The sequence below is a fragment of the Diorhabda carinulata genome, chromosome 6, assembly GCF_026250575.1.
Source record: "Diorhabda carinulata isolate Delta chromosome 6, icDioCari1.1, whole genome shotgun sequence".
NCBI lineage: Eukaryota > Metazoa > Arthropoda > Insecta > Coleoptera > Chrysomelidae > Diorhabda > Diorhabda carinulata.
This window is the reverse complement of record NC_079465.1, coordinates 25,711,964-25,729,104: the sequence shown is the minus strand read 5'-3', so window position 1 is coordinate 25,729,104 and position 17,141 is coordinate 25,711,964. Positions and strand designations below refer to the sequence as shown.

Below are 17,141 nucleotides of genomic sequence, written 5' to 3'. Positions count from 1 at the left end.
CCCAATTAGTCTGATTTTATTTCTATTTTTCTCTTTTATTATCATTATTTTGCTTTTTCTCATCATAATTTCCAATAACAATTTTTTTCTATCTAAATTGTTGTTAGTACTTCCATCTCTCTGTGATTTTACTTATTTAATGGCCAAAAGCAAGCGCAGATAAAGTTTAGTTGATTATTTCATGAAAAATGTCGCATTTGCAACAGTGCAGGCTGCAATTCTAGACAGAAGTCTAATTACTTTTTGCGTACCAACCAACCTGTCCGTCAGGCTTCAAAAGCGAGACAGCAGCAAATTTCATCGTTGCTAGTTATTTCTAGTTTATATACCTTCGACGTTGTTCCTTTAAATTGAGTCGAATGCTGTTCTTAGGTCCAATATTAGTCAATTCATGTGATATGTTACTAATATTGATAATTAATTAAAAAATTCTATTTATACAAACTAAGTTGAACAGTATTAACGATAAATGGAACTTGTTATTGTTATGAATCTATCCACAACATAGACCGTGAAGCGGGATCTGTTTTGGGAGAATTCGTTTGATTATAGCGGTGATTTTTTTATATAGTTTTTTTCTAGGAAGGCCTATTCATCAATTACTTCAATTGTTCACTTCCTAGACCTCTAGGAATTCCTTTCTGTTATATATTCGAGTTTGTTTAGCAGCTAGAGTTAGTTTATAATTAAAAATCATGGTGGAATAGAAATTGAATAATTAATTACATAAGTAGTGGATAATAAAATGTTATACGATATAGAACTATATGGGACAAACAAAAGAAAAGAATACATTTCATAGTTTTTATTTAAAGTTGTTTCCCTACTATATCATTGTTTAAACTATATCTAGTTGGTAGAATTAATTTGTACAACGAGTAGATTATTATTTTCCTGAAACGATATACTCTGATTAAAGTTTTAATTAGGGTTGTGATGTTTTAGCTCCATATCGATTCCTAAACCAGCGATGAAGGTTCGTGCATTAGAAGTAATAGGATACCATGGAAAATCTCATTGAAATAACCCATTTTGAGTTGCACTCATTTTGTTTTAAATAATGATTGGAGTGGAATATTCTACGTGAAGTCGAATGGGGGATGAGGGAAATGAAATAAAATACTGTTTACATAGATAACTTTTATTTCAATACAATATTCAACAATATTACTGCGTCTAGGCAGGATATGTACATTCATTTACATTTTACATTCAAATTTTGATTATATAATTGAAAATACTCATGATAATTCGGTACACCTGGTATATTTTTTTATAAAATACGATTTTTAGATGAAATATTCCTTTTTAATATCATAAAATATTCGAACTCACTTCTTTTGTGACTAATATGGAAACAAAATATTCATTTCAATTGTTAATATTCAAATAGTAACATTTCATCTAAAAAACGCCAACTTCGTAATTCTCGACATTGAAATATTTACAGAAACAATTCCCCTCATGTTGATTTCCCTTGGTATATAAGTATAATGGAGCAGTCTTGGATCGGTATTTCCTATGGTATGAAGTGTACTTCAACAACCATGAAGGTCATTTACGGAAAAATATACGAAATAATATGAATTAATTATAAATTTTCGGAAAATTTATATCTGGAAGGTTATTTTAGGGAGCTATAACATCGTCCCTTTCCGGATTACATAGAATACATACAAAGGCATATAATCCTTGAAATTTTAACAATTTCCTTCATCCATTAATCAACTATAATGATTTGATAAATATTTAAAGATTCAGTACTAGATTGAGATTCTGAAATGGCCAAGATATTCACTCTGTCATCTCCATAGCTCGTTCACAAAATCTACAGTTGTTCTGTACCAAGTCTATCGTTTTAAGGTGTTATTTGACGGTACAATGACTTTTTACAAGATCACCAGTTCAATATCGATTCTGGATATCACAAGAAGTTCCTCAGACCTTTGGTTATGAATCATTTGCATTGTCTTAGACTTTGAGTATCTTTCCACTTCATTTGATCGTTGTTATAGGGCTTTGGTGCAAGAAAATATGGAGTTTGGTGCATACACTAAATACCCTTCAGTGTCTTCAACACTTCTTTACTATCAGAGAAAATGTGAAGGTATTTTATACTGAGGTTTGACTAAGCAAATATGTTTATTGCTCGCGGCTTTTTCTAGTGGGTATTTTGATCTGAAATTGCTCAATCAAACCTCTTAAACAAGACCCATAGGTATACCATGCATATGAATGAAGAGCTGGGAACCAAATAATACGATGAGGTTTACACAACAATCAAAAAGGTACAGAAAGTTTTTTATTATAGATACTAATGAAGCGGATATGGGAATTGGATGTTGTGAAAAATAACTAAAAATCAAAATCTTGTGTGATTAACATAAGCAAGGATTTCAAGGAAATCGATAAAAATTCTTGTGCTGAAAGTGAAACTTTGAGGTTAAGATGCAGGGAAAAGTCTCTGGAAGTTAAATCCGATGCATTTTAGTGACGTATACGCAGATTTATTTCTCAACTTATTCCAATGGGTGCTAACATCTTCAGATTGTGGTCGGAAACTCTTAAAACAACCCTTGTCTAGTCTTACCTGTCGTATGAGATCACTAGGACATCAACCGACTGTAATTGTCGCTGTTGCAGGTTTTCTGCGATTTTCCTGTGACCTGGAGAACCGGTTCTCCAGCCAAATGACCAAAGATAGCTGCAGCTGCAGCTATATCCGCTTCCCTATTAAAAATAAACAGAAAAACAACAAAAATTTTTAGCCTGAAGCAGCGCAATCGCAATCACCACAGCCCGAGCTCTACAGAGGAACAACTCCTATATCAGGGCCAATTCCAATGAATCTCTATCTACCAAACGACTGAATATTTATCTTTTTTTATATTTATGCTTTGCTGTCTCATTAACTCTTTTGCAATGTTTTCTTTTTGGTGATATCTGGAAATCAACAAGCTGGAAATTGAAAATATTCATACGTACCCGTGATAATCCTTGTGGGATTCAACCTTAATAAATATTGTCAAAGCTTATAGTCTAATTTCGTTATTCCATAACAACATGGTATTTTCAGACATCGCGACCTTGATATGAAAGTACTACATAGTTTTAAATGAGAGTTGTTGAAATAAAAATACAAGAAACATCTTAACTACCAAACCATTTGTCGCTATAACGTTTTGCTTCGTCTAGTGACGAGAATTTGGATGGAGACAATGATGGTGAAGGATAAGCTAGATTCGAAAAAGTTCTAAGAACCATAAGAGGAATTGCATGAAAACTTTTGTTTTTTTAGAGTACCAAAGCTGAAGATCGTAGAGGAATTGGAAGGAAACAAGTTTCTTGTTCGAAGAATATTGAGAGAATGGATTGGGATAAGAGAAGCAGGACAGTTATTTAGACTATCTCAAAATAGAGGGAGTTTTTGCCATGCTGATCGCCAAGGAGATTTGATACGGCACGTTAAGAAGAAGAAGAGTACCAGAGATTCAATTGGTGCTACCTGCAATATTAAGACTTAAGACTTAAGTCAGCTAAGGTTTTGTATAGACAGTTATGTGCAGTCTATGCATGTTCTCATAAATCTTCTGGGTTACATGAGATATACAACCAGGTAGCGTTCTATGATTTCTATTTGGTTAGCTGGAAAATCATCTCTGAAGGTAGCATTTGAAGTTAAACAATAAACTGGAGAATACACTTTGTATATTGATTTCTGTTTCTGAATACAAAGTTAGTTTTATGTCTTATGCATCATTACACTAAAGTTATTGTTTTTTGTTTAATATCAAAGTTTAGAGGTAGAAACAGACCAATAAATACCTGGAGAAACCAAATTGGAGGAGTTACTAGAATCCTAGAAATAATAGACTTGAAAGTAAAATTCAAAAATGGAAAAAATTGGTAAAAGCTGACAAACGAAGCAAGGATTAACAAAAAACGATAAAAAAAGATCAAGGGGAGTAATCCACCCCAATAAAAGGATCTGTAGGCGCCCCAAGGACTATCCATAATCCAAAAGATTAAACGGTATGATAATGATGATGATTTCTGCACTACTCTTATAAAATTGAATTTGCTAAAAGTTCGAATGAAAGTACAGTTTTCGGCCTTACCATTGCGTAACATCGCCTTTGAGCTTTCACAACATCTCCAATTTTCCTAATTCTTGTATTCAGAAACTCCTGAAACCTGAAATTCATGCTTTATTTATCATCAAATCTTTGTTTGAGTTTGCACAAGATATCAGTACGTCCTCTTCCAAATCATACTATGGTCGGAAGGTTAAGACTGCTTGAGACTCATCCTAATTAGCGTTAACAAAAAACAATAAATTATGATCTTCCTTCTTCTTCTTTCTCCGCTTTTCTCAAGACTTATGCGTTAAGGGCGCTGTAGCCAAAGAAAGGAGGAGTGTTGATGAACTTGAGGTAAAGGAGATTCAATGCTTAAATTACTACTAATAAGACCTCGGAAGCATAATCTTCCAATCAAAGAGACTCTATTGGTGGAAGTGAACCAGATTTTGTCTTTAAAAGAAATTGAAGTTTCCGGTTTCTATTCTTAACAATGGAATATCGTTGGTTTTATATTAATTTGATATAATTTTTGATGCCATCACCTCTAGCTGTAATAGGAAAGTCTCCATTAAATTCAAAGCAATATTGAAAGTCATCTATGAAGTATAACCACCTCATATGATACTAACGTCATAACTAATGCGGAAAATGTGAATTATTGTTCTAAACAATTCAATGAGAACGAAATAAGCTTCATCACAATGAATTTTGTTCGTATATTCTATGTCACAATTCCTATGGCGTCTGTCCTATATTAAACTATTTGTTGTTAATATCTCTAGGGAAAATTGATGATGAAAGGAGAGTTTTAGATTTATTAGATCGTAATATATATCAGGGTCCTTTATAGATAACCTAATACCTTGAAACAAAATTTGAATATTGAATTTTTGTTTATTTGAAGTATATATTTCTAATAAAAAGAACCGAAAGATAACTACTCTCCCTGTAGTATATTTATGATCAAATTTGAGTCAAAATGACCTAAAAACATTTTCACGTATTCATGTCATGCTTAATACAATTTTCCATACAGTTTTTATGGCTTCATCGAAGCGGATTTTCAAGTTTAAAAACGATAATGAAGTTAGGGCAGTCAAATCTGGTAAACGCGATGGCTGGTCGATGATTCTCGTTTCGTGTTCGGTCAAATTTGATCGGAACATATTATTTGCTTTATTTTCACTAAATAAGCTCTATTCCATTGAGCACTGATATGACATACTTACAATATACCTTTGTACAATTGAATAAATATATAAAAAAAATGTTTTAGCAGCTAGATTTTGATCCAAAATTGAGCTGCTTTATTGGTACCGATTAATACATATTGAGCTATAAACTAATTATTTACGATCAATTTTATAGAGCTATAGCTAAAAAATATTACTTATTTAGCTTAAATGATATACATTAGGGAAAAAAAAGACACAAAAATATACCAATCTGCAAAAATAACAACGCCGTTATATCAAAATTTCCTAACGTCGTCTATTTCAATTTACTAAAACATTTTTTATTTTTTTTTTATACTCAATCTTCTTATATAACTTTTACTATTCTATCCCGCAGACTTATTGAATTATTTTGATCCAGATGTCCGTGTGATTCCGCATTTCTACATCGTTTAACACGGATCTTTCTGACAGCAGCCTTCTCTTAATAACAACTTACGTGTCACCTAAGAAAAGCAATCAACGTTACCAAGAAACTTAGAGTCAAATGGAAAATAAGGGATAGTCCTTTGTTCGATCGCGAATCGGAATGTGTTTCCAATTCTAGGGGCGCGGGGTCGACGCTAGGATATAGCCAGTTTTCCGAGGGATCTTCATCGATCACTCTCCCACCTGTAACGACAAAATAAACTCAAATTGGGGGGAATGCGGTTTCGTCGCTCTCCGGGGACAGGTCGCTTGATTGTTAATTAAGTTTTGTCAAAGAAATAATCGAAATTAGAATCTTTAATTAATGTTCTTTTCAATTTTAATATTTCGGAAAGATTTCTAATTTTAATTAACAGATAAGTTTTATTATTTGCTTGCTTACAAAAAGATTTTATAAAAATAATTGATTAAATGTCTGTTCACTACAGATGTTGATTCTAAGAAAAATTTCCCAATAACAATTTTTCACATAATAGACATTAGAAAATATGTTTTTTGGAAAATTTTCGAGATATATTTGACAATACTATAATAAATAATGTTTTATGAACCAAGACTGAATCTCTGAAAAGGAAACTTATTATAAACCAAAAGTTTTTATCTCGTGCAAGAGTCATGACACTAAATCTGGTGAATAAAGAAGTTATAGAAGGACGGTTATTCATGATGTGAGTGTTAAAAGTTTTGTTTTGTGTGTAAAAAAGTTTGTGCACCTCAGAATAGTTTGAAATCGACGCTGGTGTTCCTCAGGGATGCGTTTTGTAACCTACTGTCTTTTGCCTGTTAATCAACGATCTACACCATAAACTTCAATCTTAAACCCATCAATACCGATCTTGGAAACATGTTTGGAATAGAGTGGAAGCAATTTGATTTAGTTTGATAAAGACCTAAACTCTGTGGCTCAGGATTTGGTTTTATCTAGACATAATATATCACCATCACCGCTTGCTAGGTGTGGCCAAATAAATTGAGGCAGCTTCATAAAAACTTAAAGCTTCTACAAGACTGAGATTCATCCATCTTGTGACCATTGCTATATCATTTAAAATCGGCTTCCAAAACATAATTTGAGAATGCTCGACTCAATATATGATAGAGCAATTAGAATTGAAGACAATCTATGATCTTGGACATTTTAGAGCGTAGAAGAAAGATCGATGAGTCGTGTGAAGTATTGAGTGGATAAAAATCTGAATATCTCCATAAATGGAGTAGAAATCAGTCTAGATTGTTCGTTAGACTTAATTTCAATACACTTTAACTATTTTGACGACTAGATCAAGTGTAGATAACAAAAGTATTAGTTACTTCACTGTATCTTGACCTAATTAACAGTTTATCTGCTAGTTAAAAAACACGATCACATATATGTGATGGAAACTCGATTGTTGCGAAGCTTGTTGCATTTCTTCATGGTGCCGTCAGCAATTTCGAATTGAGGTTATGTTTATATGGTGAAAGAAGAGTTGTAGTACTGATTCGATAGAAGGTTTGTTGATCACATTGATCACAATTCGAATAAAAGCTAAGCTTTAGTTTTTATTGTTATTGGAGTTTTTCAGGATTTCTCTTCAAAGACGAAGAATCCCTTGCCAGAAAATTATCGGTGCTATTCATAGCTTCAAAGCAGACATAAGCCAACGATAAGGATTAATTTTTTTTTCGAGGTACTTTGTAATGATAATTGGGACAACGAATCTTTCACAGCAAATTGTGATAAGCTCATTGTACTTATAATCAGTTCTTTCTCGTGTCCAAATGATCTAAGACCACAAGAAGCTCATATGAATTAGTCTAAAGTGACAAGAAGCCCTTCTACTTCTTTGATATATACGAATGGACACTGGATGATAGTCACTCTAGGAAAATCTCTATTACATCGGGGATGTATTCAAAGATATGCAGAATTGCAACAATTTTGTGTATTAATAGGGATCATGTTGTCGCTAAATGTTGTCTCATCATTTATTTGTTGAAATAGAATAGAAGAAACGAAGTCATTCATCATACTTACTCATACTTCCAAACAGCGGTTGTGCAGTACTTTTTATACCACTGGTAATTTCTGAAATGAAAAAAGAAGGAACTACGTTAATTATATGATGAGCTTATTTGTTTATGATGAAAACATCCACTGTTCGCTTCACCAACTATCACCCAAGCTACCAAGAGCTGGTTCTTCGATACCAGAAATAGAATTTTAACACCGAGATGTGGCAAAACTTCTTAAAGGCTTGAACATCGATGAAGCGTCTAAACCAGATGGGATACAACAATCGTATTAATTTCCAACAAGTCCGATATGCAGACTATAAAATTGATTTTTTTCCTGTAGATTGGAAGCTCAGGTTCAGCTCATACCAAAAAAAGACCAATTGCTTCGGGTTTAAACAACTTTTGTTGTATTTGGTTCATCTTGCCTGTCACAATCTTATTTATTTAATTGATTTAACGATTTTTCAATTACGCAGTATCCTATGCAAAAAAATATTTCTGACAGCCAAATTTTCATGCTATTTTGAATATATGCGAGTGTAATTAAGGCCTTAATAGAAAATCATAGCAGGGAAATGTAAACAACTTAGGTAGCACTCGTACGACAACACGTTCTGAGTACGTTCAAAAATGTCAAACTTTATGATGGCAATGTCAAATTTGACAGTGTTTCCATATCGCAAAACTTGAATACCAACCCTGGTATAACCTATTAAGTATGGAAAGTCTCGTAAGCTTGTAATGGACTTCTAGTAGAAGACGGGAAAGTTTGAAAATGGTTAAAGTTAAAGCTGAAGTATTATATGATATTTTCTGAAGACACCCCCCGACACGGTAACTAGGCACTGTATCAGCAGCTGTGAAGAAGACGAAGGACCATTCGGTGTATAACCAATTGGCTAATTCTTAGCAAAAAGATAAGAGCTCCACAATCTCCCATAGAACTTAGGAAAGATCAAGGAGACTACGCGAATGAGAATAAAGGCCTGTCAAAATGACAGGGGTTTTCCCACGCGCGCGTTTGTGTATATTAATTCAACAACGACTATTTTTTTTATCTGGCGATTGTTTCTAAGACATTTTTCTTATTGAATTTCCAGTATTTCCATGGAACGCAGAACTTCTATTTAAAAATCTGTTAATTCTAATATAGAGAACGAAAAAAAATAACTCTGACAATTTGGTGATGAGAAGACGAAAGGAATTTTCAGAGGTAATCGAAAAATATAAAAAGACAGTAGACGACGGACATTTCAAGGGTTTTCTATAATTCAGCGAGTCAAATGAAGCATAAAATTTATAAGTTATTGAAAATTCTTTATTAAATTTGCGCCCGAACGACCAATAATTCTACTCAGCGCAATCGTGAGTATAAAACTGTCATGGACGCGGTTTTATATTCACTGAAATAATTTGGGTTTTATTGTTGCCAGCAAACAGTAAATTCGATTATGTCCACAGATTGGATAAGTGTTTATTTGTGTTAGGGGAATTTGAAAAACTTTCACGCGTTTATTATTCGTAAGAGCAAAAAATAACAATCAATCAATAAGTAGTGGGACTAACTAGAAAAAAAAAACAATTTTTTGCCACAAATCAATTTTATTCATCGATTCAATACCAATACAATTAGTCCAGAGATTCTCTAACTTCTTGATGCCGTGCTTGTGGAAGGATTTGTCTTTTGTCTCAAAATAGGCTTCAGTTTCAGCAATTGCTTCTTCATTTCAGCTTAATTTCTTACCCGACAGTTTTTTTTATAGATCAGCGAATAGCCAGTAGTAACGACCACGATTAAATTCAACAAATCAAAAAAAAATTGTTCTTTTATGATAACACTCATTGCTTAGCTTGTCCAGTATTTTTTCATCAATTAACACACGAAATCGTTTTGAAAATAACAAAATAACGTCACCTAAATGACAGTCATTTTTTGTGACTAATCTAAATGTCTTTTCAAAGTTGGTACTTCGTAAAGATTTGACAATGGCAACGCCATCTGTGTGTCAGTTACACGACTTATTGAGTGATGTATAATGTACACAGTGTCCAAATTATAACGAGATTTAACATAACTTACCCAATATTAGATTTGATTCAGTTGTACTGGTTGTAGTTGTTGTTGTTGTTGCACGAGTTGTTGTGGTGGTTGTCGTGGTAGTTGTTGGAATTTTTATCTCTAGAACAGTAAAATTATAATTCCATTTCAAATACTTCTCAATATCAATTATCGATGAATAAGTAATTATCAGCAGATGTATTGAGATTAGAGATGAAAGATGCTATCGTTTTAGTCCAAAAGCGCGTTCGAGTGTACCGGGTGTCCCAATAAGAATGGTTCTCGGCCATATCTCGAGAACCGTTTATAGTACGGCTTCGGGAAAAAATTATGACAAAAGTGACCTCGAGAAAAACCTGGAAATTATTTACAGAGCTGTAGGTCCATCGCTAGGGGGCGTAATTAGAAACCAAAAATTATAAAATGAATAATTGACAAATTTTGCCTAATTAAGATGCATTTCAACTATGATTATTGTATTCTTCGAGAAATTCAGCATATATTTGATTTTACAAGTTTTATTCTATCTCTTCAAATAAGAGGTGGGGGGAAGCGGGAACTTTTTTATGAAAAAACGCCTGTAAGTCCAGTTCTACTTAATTTATCTATGCAAACTTAGTCTTTTTGAAGAGAACTCCTTTCTACCAATGTAAGAGTTATAATTTCGAAACAACCTAATGAGTAACGTATACGCTAGAGGGCGTTATTTATCTATTTTTTTAAATCTAGCTATCATTGAAAAATGTTGAATGGAAACATGCAGTTTTACTTAAGGAATAAGATAGTAGACCTAATTAGCAACAGAATAGCGAAAACCGCATGTCGATATCTTTTTCGTATTACGAGATATCCTAAGAAATGTGTAAATTTTAAGCATTTCCTTCAAACAAAAATTACTCCAAGTTGACTGAACGGATTTTAACATTTTTTGATTCCTCAAAATTGTCTTTCCTTGTTTTATTAATAATAGTTCCAATTATTATGTCAATATTATTTATGCTGTCACCGGAAAACTGCGTTATGGAAGTTAAAATGGAAATATAACTTAAGGTACCTCGCTAGTGACGACCTAAATGTTCAAATTGTCGCCCATCATTTTCGATACAAGCGTTTATTTATTTTTCCCGAAGCTGTACTATAAACGGTTCCCGAGATATGGCCGAGAGCCATTTTATTGAGACACCCGCTACATTTTAGATTTTTAGATCCTCCTCTACACTCTTGAAATGAATAAACAATCAAGACAATTTTTTAACATTTCGGTGATTTCCATGGCTAAAACTCACGAATTGGTTAAACACCAATTTATTTCACCAGATCTGGTACCTAGCGACTTTTTCCTTATTTCCTAACCTCAAATTTCTACTCACCACCTATGACAGATTATATTTGAGGTTATATATTAATTAAGAGCTATTTTCATAACCAACAACCTCGAAAATTTCACCACATTAGCATCAAACATCAATTTTTAATTGTTACAAAATATATTTACATACCGTAAAGTCTCACCGAATCTTCTGATCGCCCCATAGCATTTTGTGCGGTACAAGTATAGGTTCCAATATCTGCTTCAGTTACATTGTGAATAGTCAAAAGCATCACTGTTTTGTATCCGTTCTTCTTTTCCATCAAAGTATGTTTATCACTGGAAAATAGAAAATGAACTATCACCACTGGAAGCGGCGGAATCCTTTGTTATTTTTTATTCTTACTTCTACAAGCAATAAAATTTTATGCACGCGCAGTGGCGTCAAAATACGAAAAAAATTGAAGCCCAGACTGATATTTTCAAGGTGATGATACCATGGAGCGGCATCGGAAAGCTGAAAAAATCGATGGATACGATATTTAAGGCTTGCGAGGATAAACTCTTGCATGCTTTTGAGGAATCAAATTCAACTGTGGACGTGGCATTTAATTCTGACTTACTATGTCAGTTGCGGAGAAAAATTATTGATCAAAACCGAGACAAAATCAGCCGAAACCTCCTTCCAAAGATACTGTATATGAATGTAGCTTCACTGAGATTGAACAATCACCATATAGTCCTGATCTAGCCTCGTCCGACTATTTTATATTGGCAAAGCTGAAGACCGAGTTGATAGGTAAAAGATTTAACAGCGGCGATGAAATTAATTATGTTGGGTATTGGCATTTTGACATTAAGGATACATATAATTAAAAGTAAACTTATGGACCGCAATACGTACGAGGAGAGTCCCAGTTCCAGTACCTGGACTAACAAAGGAAACACAAAAATGATGGAAAAATAATTTTGTCGTTTTTCTAAAAAATATGATGAACAAATCGAGAAATAACATTTGCTTAACTAAATGGAATATTTCAACTTCTCACCAACTCAATTCACGTCAAGGAACATTCCAGCCCGCAAACCGATAGTCGATTCTGAATAGTTGCATTGTTTTGTCGGCACGTCTCTTACCTTTTGAAAAGCATCTCCTCTCCTATAGTCCAGAAGTTATTCGATATCGGGAAAGCTTCCACGTCGCACTTGAGCTTCACATTCGTTTGAAGAGGGGCTCCGACAAGGGGCTTCTGAACCTGCACTATCGGCGGAACTGAAACAACAGATTCCAATCAAAATCTGTCAAGTATCAATATTTGAGTAGTGCTTAATTGAATCGATTGCATACAGTTTACTCTATTGAAACTGATTGAATCGAAGTTTGTACATTAAGATTCACACTATTTTCCATAGTAAACACTCTATTCAATCATTAAAATATATTTTTAGACGACGCCATCTCAAAGTTGATCGTTCTGTATTCATTTACATACCGAAAGTTGCGTTTTGAGTGTTCCATGAAGTGAAAGTGACAGTTCCGTAGAGCAAAACACTTTCGGGGCGCTCTGGAGTAGACAACTTTAACTTCCTTAAATGTCACTCTAGCCACTTCAATGTTGACAGTTGACAGTTTCATCTCGATGATTTTGCATAACCTTAAATTTTTAATTTTCTTAAATTATTTGTTTTTCCGAAGTTAAACAACAATGAATTATGATGAAAAAGAAAACAATTCGGCCGTTCTTAATTCGTTGCCGGATAAATCTCGTGCAAGTGGGGTCACCAGAAAAAATTAGAATTAAAATATTGAAATTCTCTATTATTAATTTTCTTCACACAGGGTAATTGAAAAAGCTTTGGATCTTGGATGCGTCGTCTAAAAAATATTGTGTATGTCGCGACTTTGTTGGACTCGTTGTCTCCAATTTAGAAGCTTTTGTCTTTTTCCACGTATTCGTCTAAAACAAGTGGAGCCCTCACTAATAACATGGAGAGCAGTGTCGAGGTGAATCCTTGATGTAATCTAGGCCGATTATTGTCTCTAGTGAAAGTTTAGGTACGAAAAATCAAATCGCCTAAGCCCCAGTTAAGACCCTATATTGATGAGATTTCTAGTGGAATACATTTTGGTCACATTTAGTACAAACCAAGATGATAACCTCTCTGAAAAGCACACATTTGAATACTCGATTCAAACAATAGACGTAGCATGCAGAGCAAAAGCACTTGACAGTTTTTCTTCGTCTTCGGCTGCCTTGAAGGATCCAACCAACAGCGAATTGATGAGCTCTTTACCTTATTCCAGCTCAAACTGATAGTGAACTTCTCGACCATGATACTGCACCCTTCCAAGATTAATTAATGGTACAGAATCTTCTGTGATTAATATTTCAATTCATCGACGATGTCCTCAAGAGATTATTTCAATTGAAGAGCTCATGGGCAACCTTACTATTCGCAAAACAACTCGTGAGCACTTCAGGTATATAGAAGGAGGGGTAGATTTTGAAATTACCGATTGCTTAAGCATGAAAAATGCAGCGTCAAAATGAAAATATTGAAAGAAATTATGAAAGGATTCGAAAAAGGGTTACTGTGAGTGTTCAAATGTTCACCTTGATCAGTCCAGCAAAGCACGTGAAGTTGTCCACTAGGAGTTTCAAATTCTATAGCAAACACATGGTCTTTGAAAAAATCCCTCAAAAAGAAATTACAGAGTGTACTTCCGCTCATATAACGCGTAGTTTGGCGAAGCTGCCTCCTGCATGAAATGACGGATGTTCGTCAATTTTGGATCGTTGTTCGTAAATCTTCGAGCATTTCCCGTCAAAAAGATATTGACCCACGAGACCTCCCTCATAAATATCTGCCCACACACACACTCCAGACAGGTTTGATTCTTCTTCAATGAAGACGTAAGGATTCTGGTTATTCCAATGCACGCAATTATTCTAATTGGCCGTACCGTTCAGCTTGCTTCACCTACCACAAAATAGAAAGCTGGAACTGCGGTTAATCCTAACTGCATGCTTGGTTCGGCTGCTCAATTAGCGCAGAATGCGGCGCGTCGGCAACAGAGCCCGTTTTTAAGAATTCCTGGTACGTTTTCCACACTGTTGAACGATTTGGTAGCGGCGAATTCAAGAATTGTTGCTGAAATTCGGTAAACATTGTTGCTTTAGGATGTAACAGAAAAAAATCTTTCTTCCAGCGGTTATTCATTCTTAAGCCGTGACCACTCGACGAGCACGTGTTATCAAGACACATACACAACTATCTAATGCTTTGTATCAATCTTTTTCGACAGCGTTGTCAGACTTACGATGCCGATGTTTAGAGAGAGTTACCGACCTCTGTATAAAACGATTATTAAAATGTATTATGGTGTTGTATATGTAATGGATAGTTCAATTTCATTTAATTTGGATTCGATAATGAAACGCAGCTAAAATTCGATGTTGATTGCAATTTCAGGAAGGAATTTCGAATGTATTGACCAACATTAGTAGATTTAATGCAGTGGATTTAATTCAGAGAGTTAATGATACTGATATCCCAACACGAATATATCCAAATTACATTTTGTTTCATTAGATGTAAGATCTTCTTCTTGGTAATATTTTAATAGTTTCTTTACGATAAAAACAAATTGAATAAGCAAAAAATTTATTTTTATTCTTTCTTCATCACAAATTTGTGACATTCTCATCAAATCTGTTTATTTCGTGGTACATTCTGTGAGCGCAGAAATTGTTTGATCTGGATAAAATAAAAACGGTCCATTTCGGAACAGCTGGGATGGAGGAGAGTGAATAAGATGGGATTATAAATCGAAAATACGCGTCCTTCTTTTTATTTGCCACCAGAATTACGGAAAAACTAACTCGGAGCGTTTCTTATGCTCGGTAGTGTCTAAAACAACAGACGGACTTGAAATTATAATGAATCATTCAAGAAATATCGTACGAATTCTGCTACAAAGAAATCGATATAAATAAAATAAACTTCAACTTTGTAGCTGATCTATTAGATCTGAGAATGAGTGTCGTTTTGAATTGTTAAGGGGATCTAAAATGTCAACTATCACGAGCATCATATATTTCACGTGTCTTCAGTCATGTGTCAAATGCATATGTCACTAATCGTATGTTCTATGAACGTGTTCTATGATAAGTCATTTGTCAAATACGTCAGCCATCTTGTATGTAGTATTGTCTATGATTGTATCTGTCATCCAACTCACTTGAGGGAATTTTGTTGTATATGTGCCTTTTTTGCATTTTACATTTGTAGTTCTCATTATATAAGATTCAGTCCTTTGCGACTTGATATTGATACTACTTTTTTCATGTTCTTCTGATAATATTCGTACGATTTCTATTTTAAATCTTGCATGATACTTCCTGCACTTTTCACTCGTAGCTTCCTTTCTATTATCTCCTTCACTGCTGTATTGCTTTCTTTTCTAAATACTTACTTTATCCATTTTCTTTTGGTGATATGCATATAATTTTTATTTCTAATACTTTTTTATTCTTTCTTTCACGTTAAGAATGTATTGCATGTATAGAGCAAGTACAAAAGCCCCATTACACTCGAGTAGTGCGTCTGTCTATAGATATTAGTCTAGAGCTGTTGTGGGCTGTTATGTTACAGGAAGACGTGCCTTGGTAACTGATTTAACAGTTTTGGACTTCTCTATTGAGAAGGGTCCTAATAATTTGAAGTTCTAGGCGTCTCTAGGCGAAATCTTTAAATCAAGCAAATGCGGCTCGATGAAGGATCATTCTAGACAAACATCACTCGTGATAGTATCGGCAAAACAAAGTCAATTCAGTGTCTTTATTCTCCGAACTGTAGAAGTTTCTAATCAATTATGGGTAGTCCTTCTATGTTGTCATCGTTGACTTCAAAGTTTTCTGAAGTTTGTCCATAGATGGCAACCTGGATGGATTGATCTTTTAACGAAGCCTGCAAGCTACTTGATAAGTGGGGACATATCATATCATCTTATTTTATTTAGAAGCATGCTAGACCCTGTCAAAAGCTTTAGGTATATCCAGAGCAATTGCCTGATATTCTAAGCTTCGATCAATATATTGTCGTTGATGATGTCAGCGGACTTAACATGAAGCAATCGGAGGGTAGTGGTTGGTAAACGTTTTTTATAGATATTCACGAAGAAATTTTAAAATACGGAATAATTCAATTTAACGCCGCGTCGGAGTGGGAGCCACTTGAATATTCCATTTGAAAAGAAAAATCATTTACTTTATTAGTTCTTTAAATTGCGAGTACAAAAAAGGAAATTGCCTAATTTTTAACAGCCTGAACTGAAACTTTCAGATAAATATGGTAATCATAAAAGACTAGATTGACATTTATTATTGTAATAATGACAAGCTGTTAGGCTGGAGCTTTAATAGGTGACATTTATCACCTTCTCATGGTTGATGATACCGAATTTACTTCCATTATATTAGAGATTAAATGAAAGTTATAAGGGGGAGCTATAAAGATTATAAGTCGAAAGAAATTTGATTTTTTTACAAGAATGTTTGTCGTTGTATAGTCTTGATCAAAGCAGAATATCTACGAATATTCCTGGCTTTAGTTATGAGTGATCAAAAAGTGGGATTCAAATATTCGAAAATCAACCACGTAAAAATATTTAATCTGTAAGAGAAAGAATCACCATTCAATCAATAATAAATCATAATCTGATGGTACAAAATACGGTATAAATGCTGGATGACAAAGAATTTCAAACTTATTTTGAGTAACTTTTGATGTATGTGATTAAGCTGTGACTTTCACAATCATCTGGAGTCTTACACAATGATCTGTGAAGCTCCATAATCTCAAATCTTCCAGAATAATTCAGAATGTCTCAAAATAATCTGTGATGATGTATGATATGGATTGTTTCATCTGTCAAGTGCTCCACAATGAACTGGAATCTTCTGCAACTATCTGTGGAGCTCTATAATGATCTGGAATCTTCCACAATATTCTAGACCCTTTCACAA

General features: G+C 34.0%; 1 protein-coding gene across 1 annotated transcript in view; it reads right to left on the bottom strand.

Moving 5' to 3' along the window:
• Positions 1–1,125: 1,125 nt before the first annotated feature.
• Positions 1,126–17,141, bottom strand: part of LOC130895346 (lachesin-like) — a 96,655-nt gene continuing 80,639 nt past the window's right edge. The window contains exons 7-11 of the mRNA XM_057802582.1: positions 12,250–12,385; positions 11,303–11,451; positions 9,825–9,923; positions 7,764–7,814; positions 1,126–5,929 (exon numbers count right to left, since the gene is read on the bottom strand). Of these exons, the coding sequence (XP_057658565.1) occupies positions 5,760–5,929; positions 7,764–7,814; positions 9,825–9,923; positions 11,303–11,451; positions 12,250–12,385 (605 nt within the window). The 3' untranslated portion in view covers positions 1,126–5,759. The remainder of the gene's footprint in view (positions 5,930–7,763; positions 7,815–9,824; positions 9,924–11,302; positions 11,452–12,249; positions 12,386–17,141) is intronic.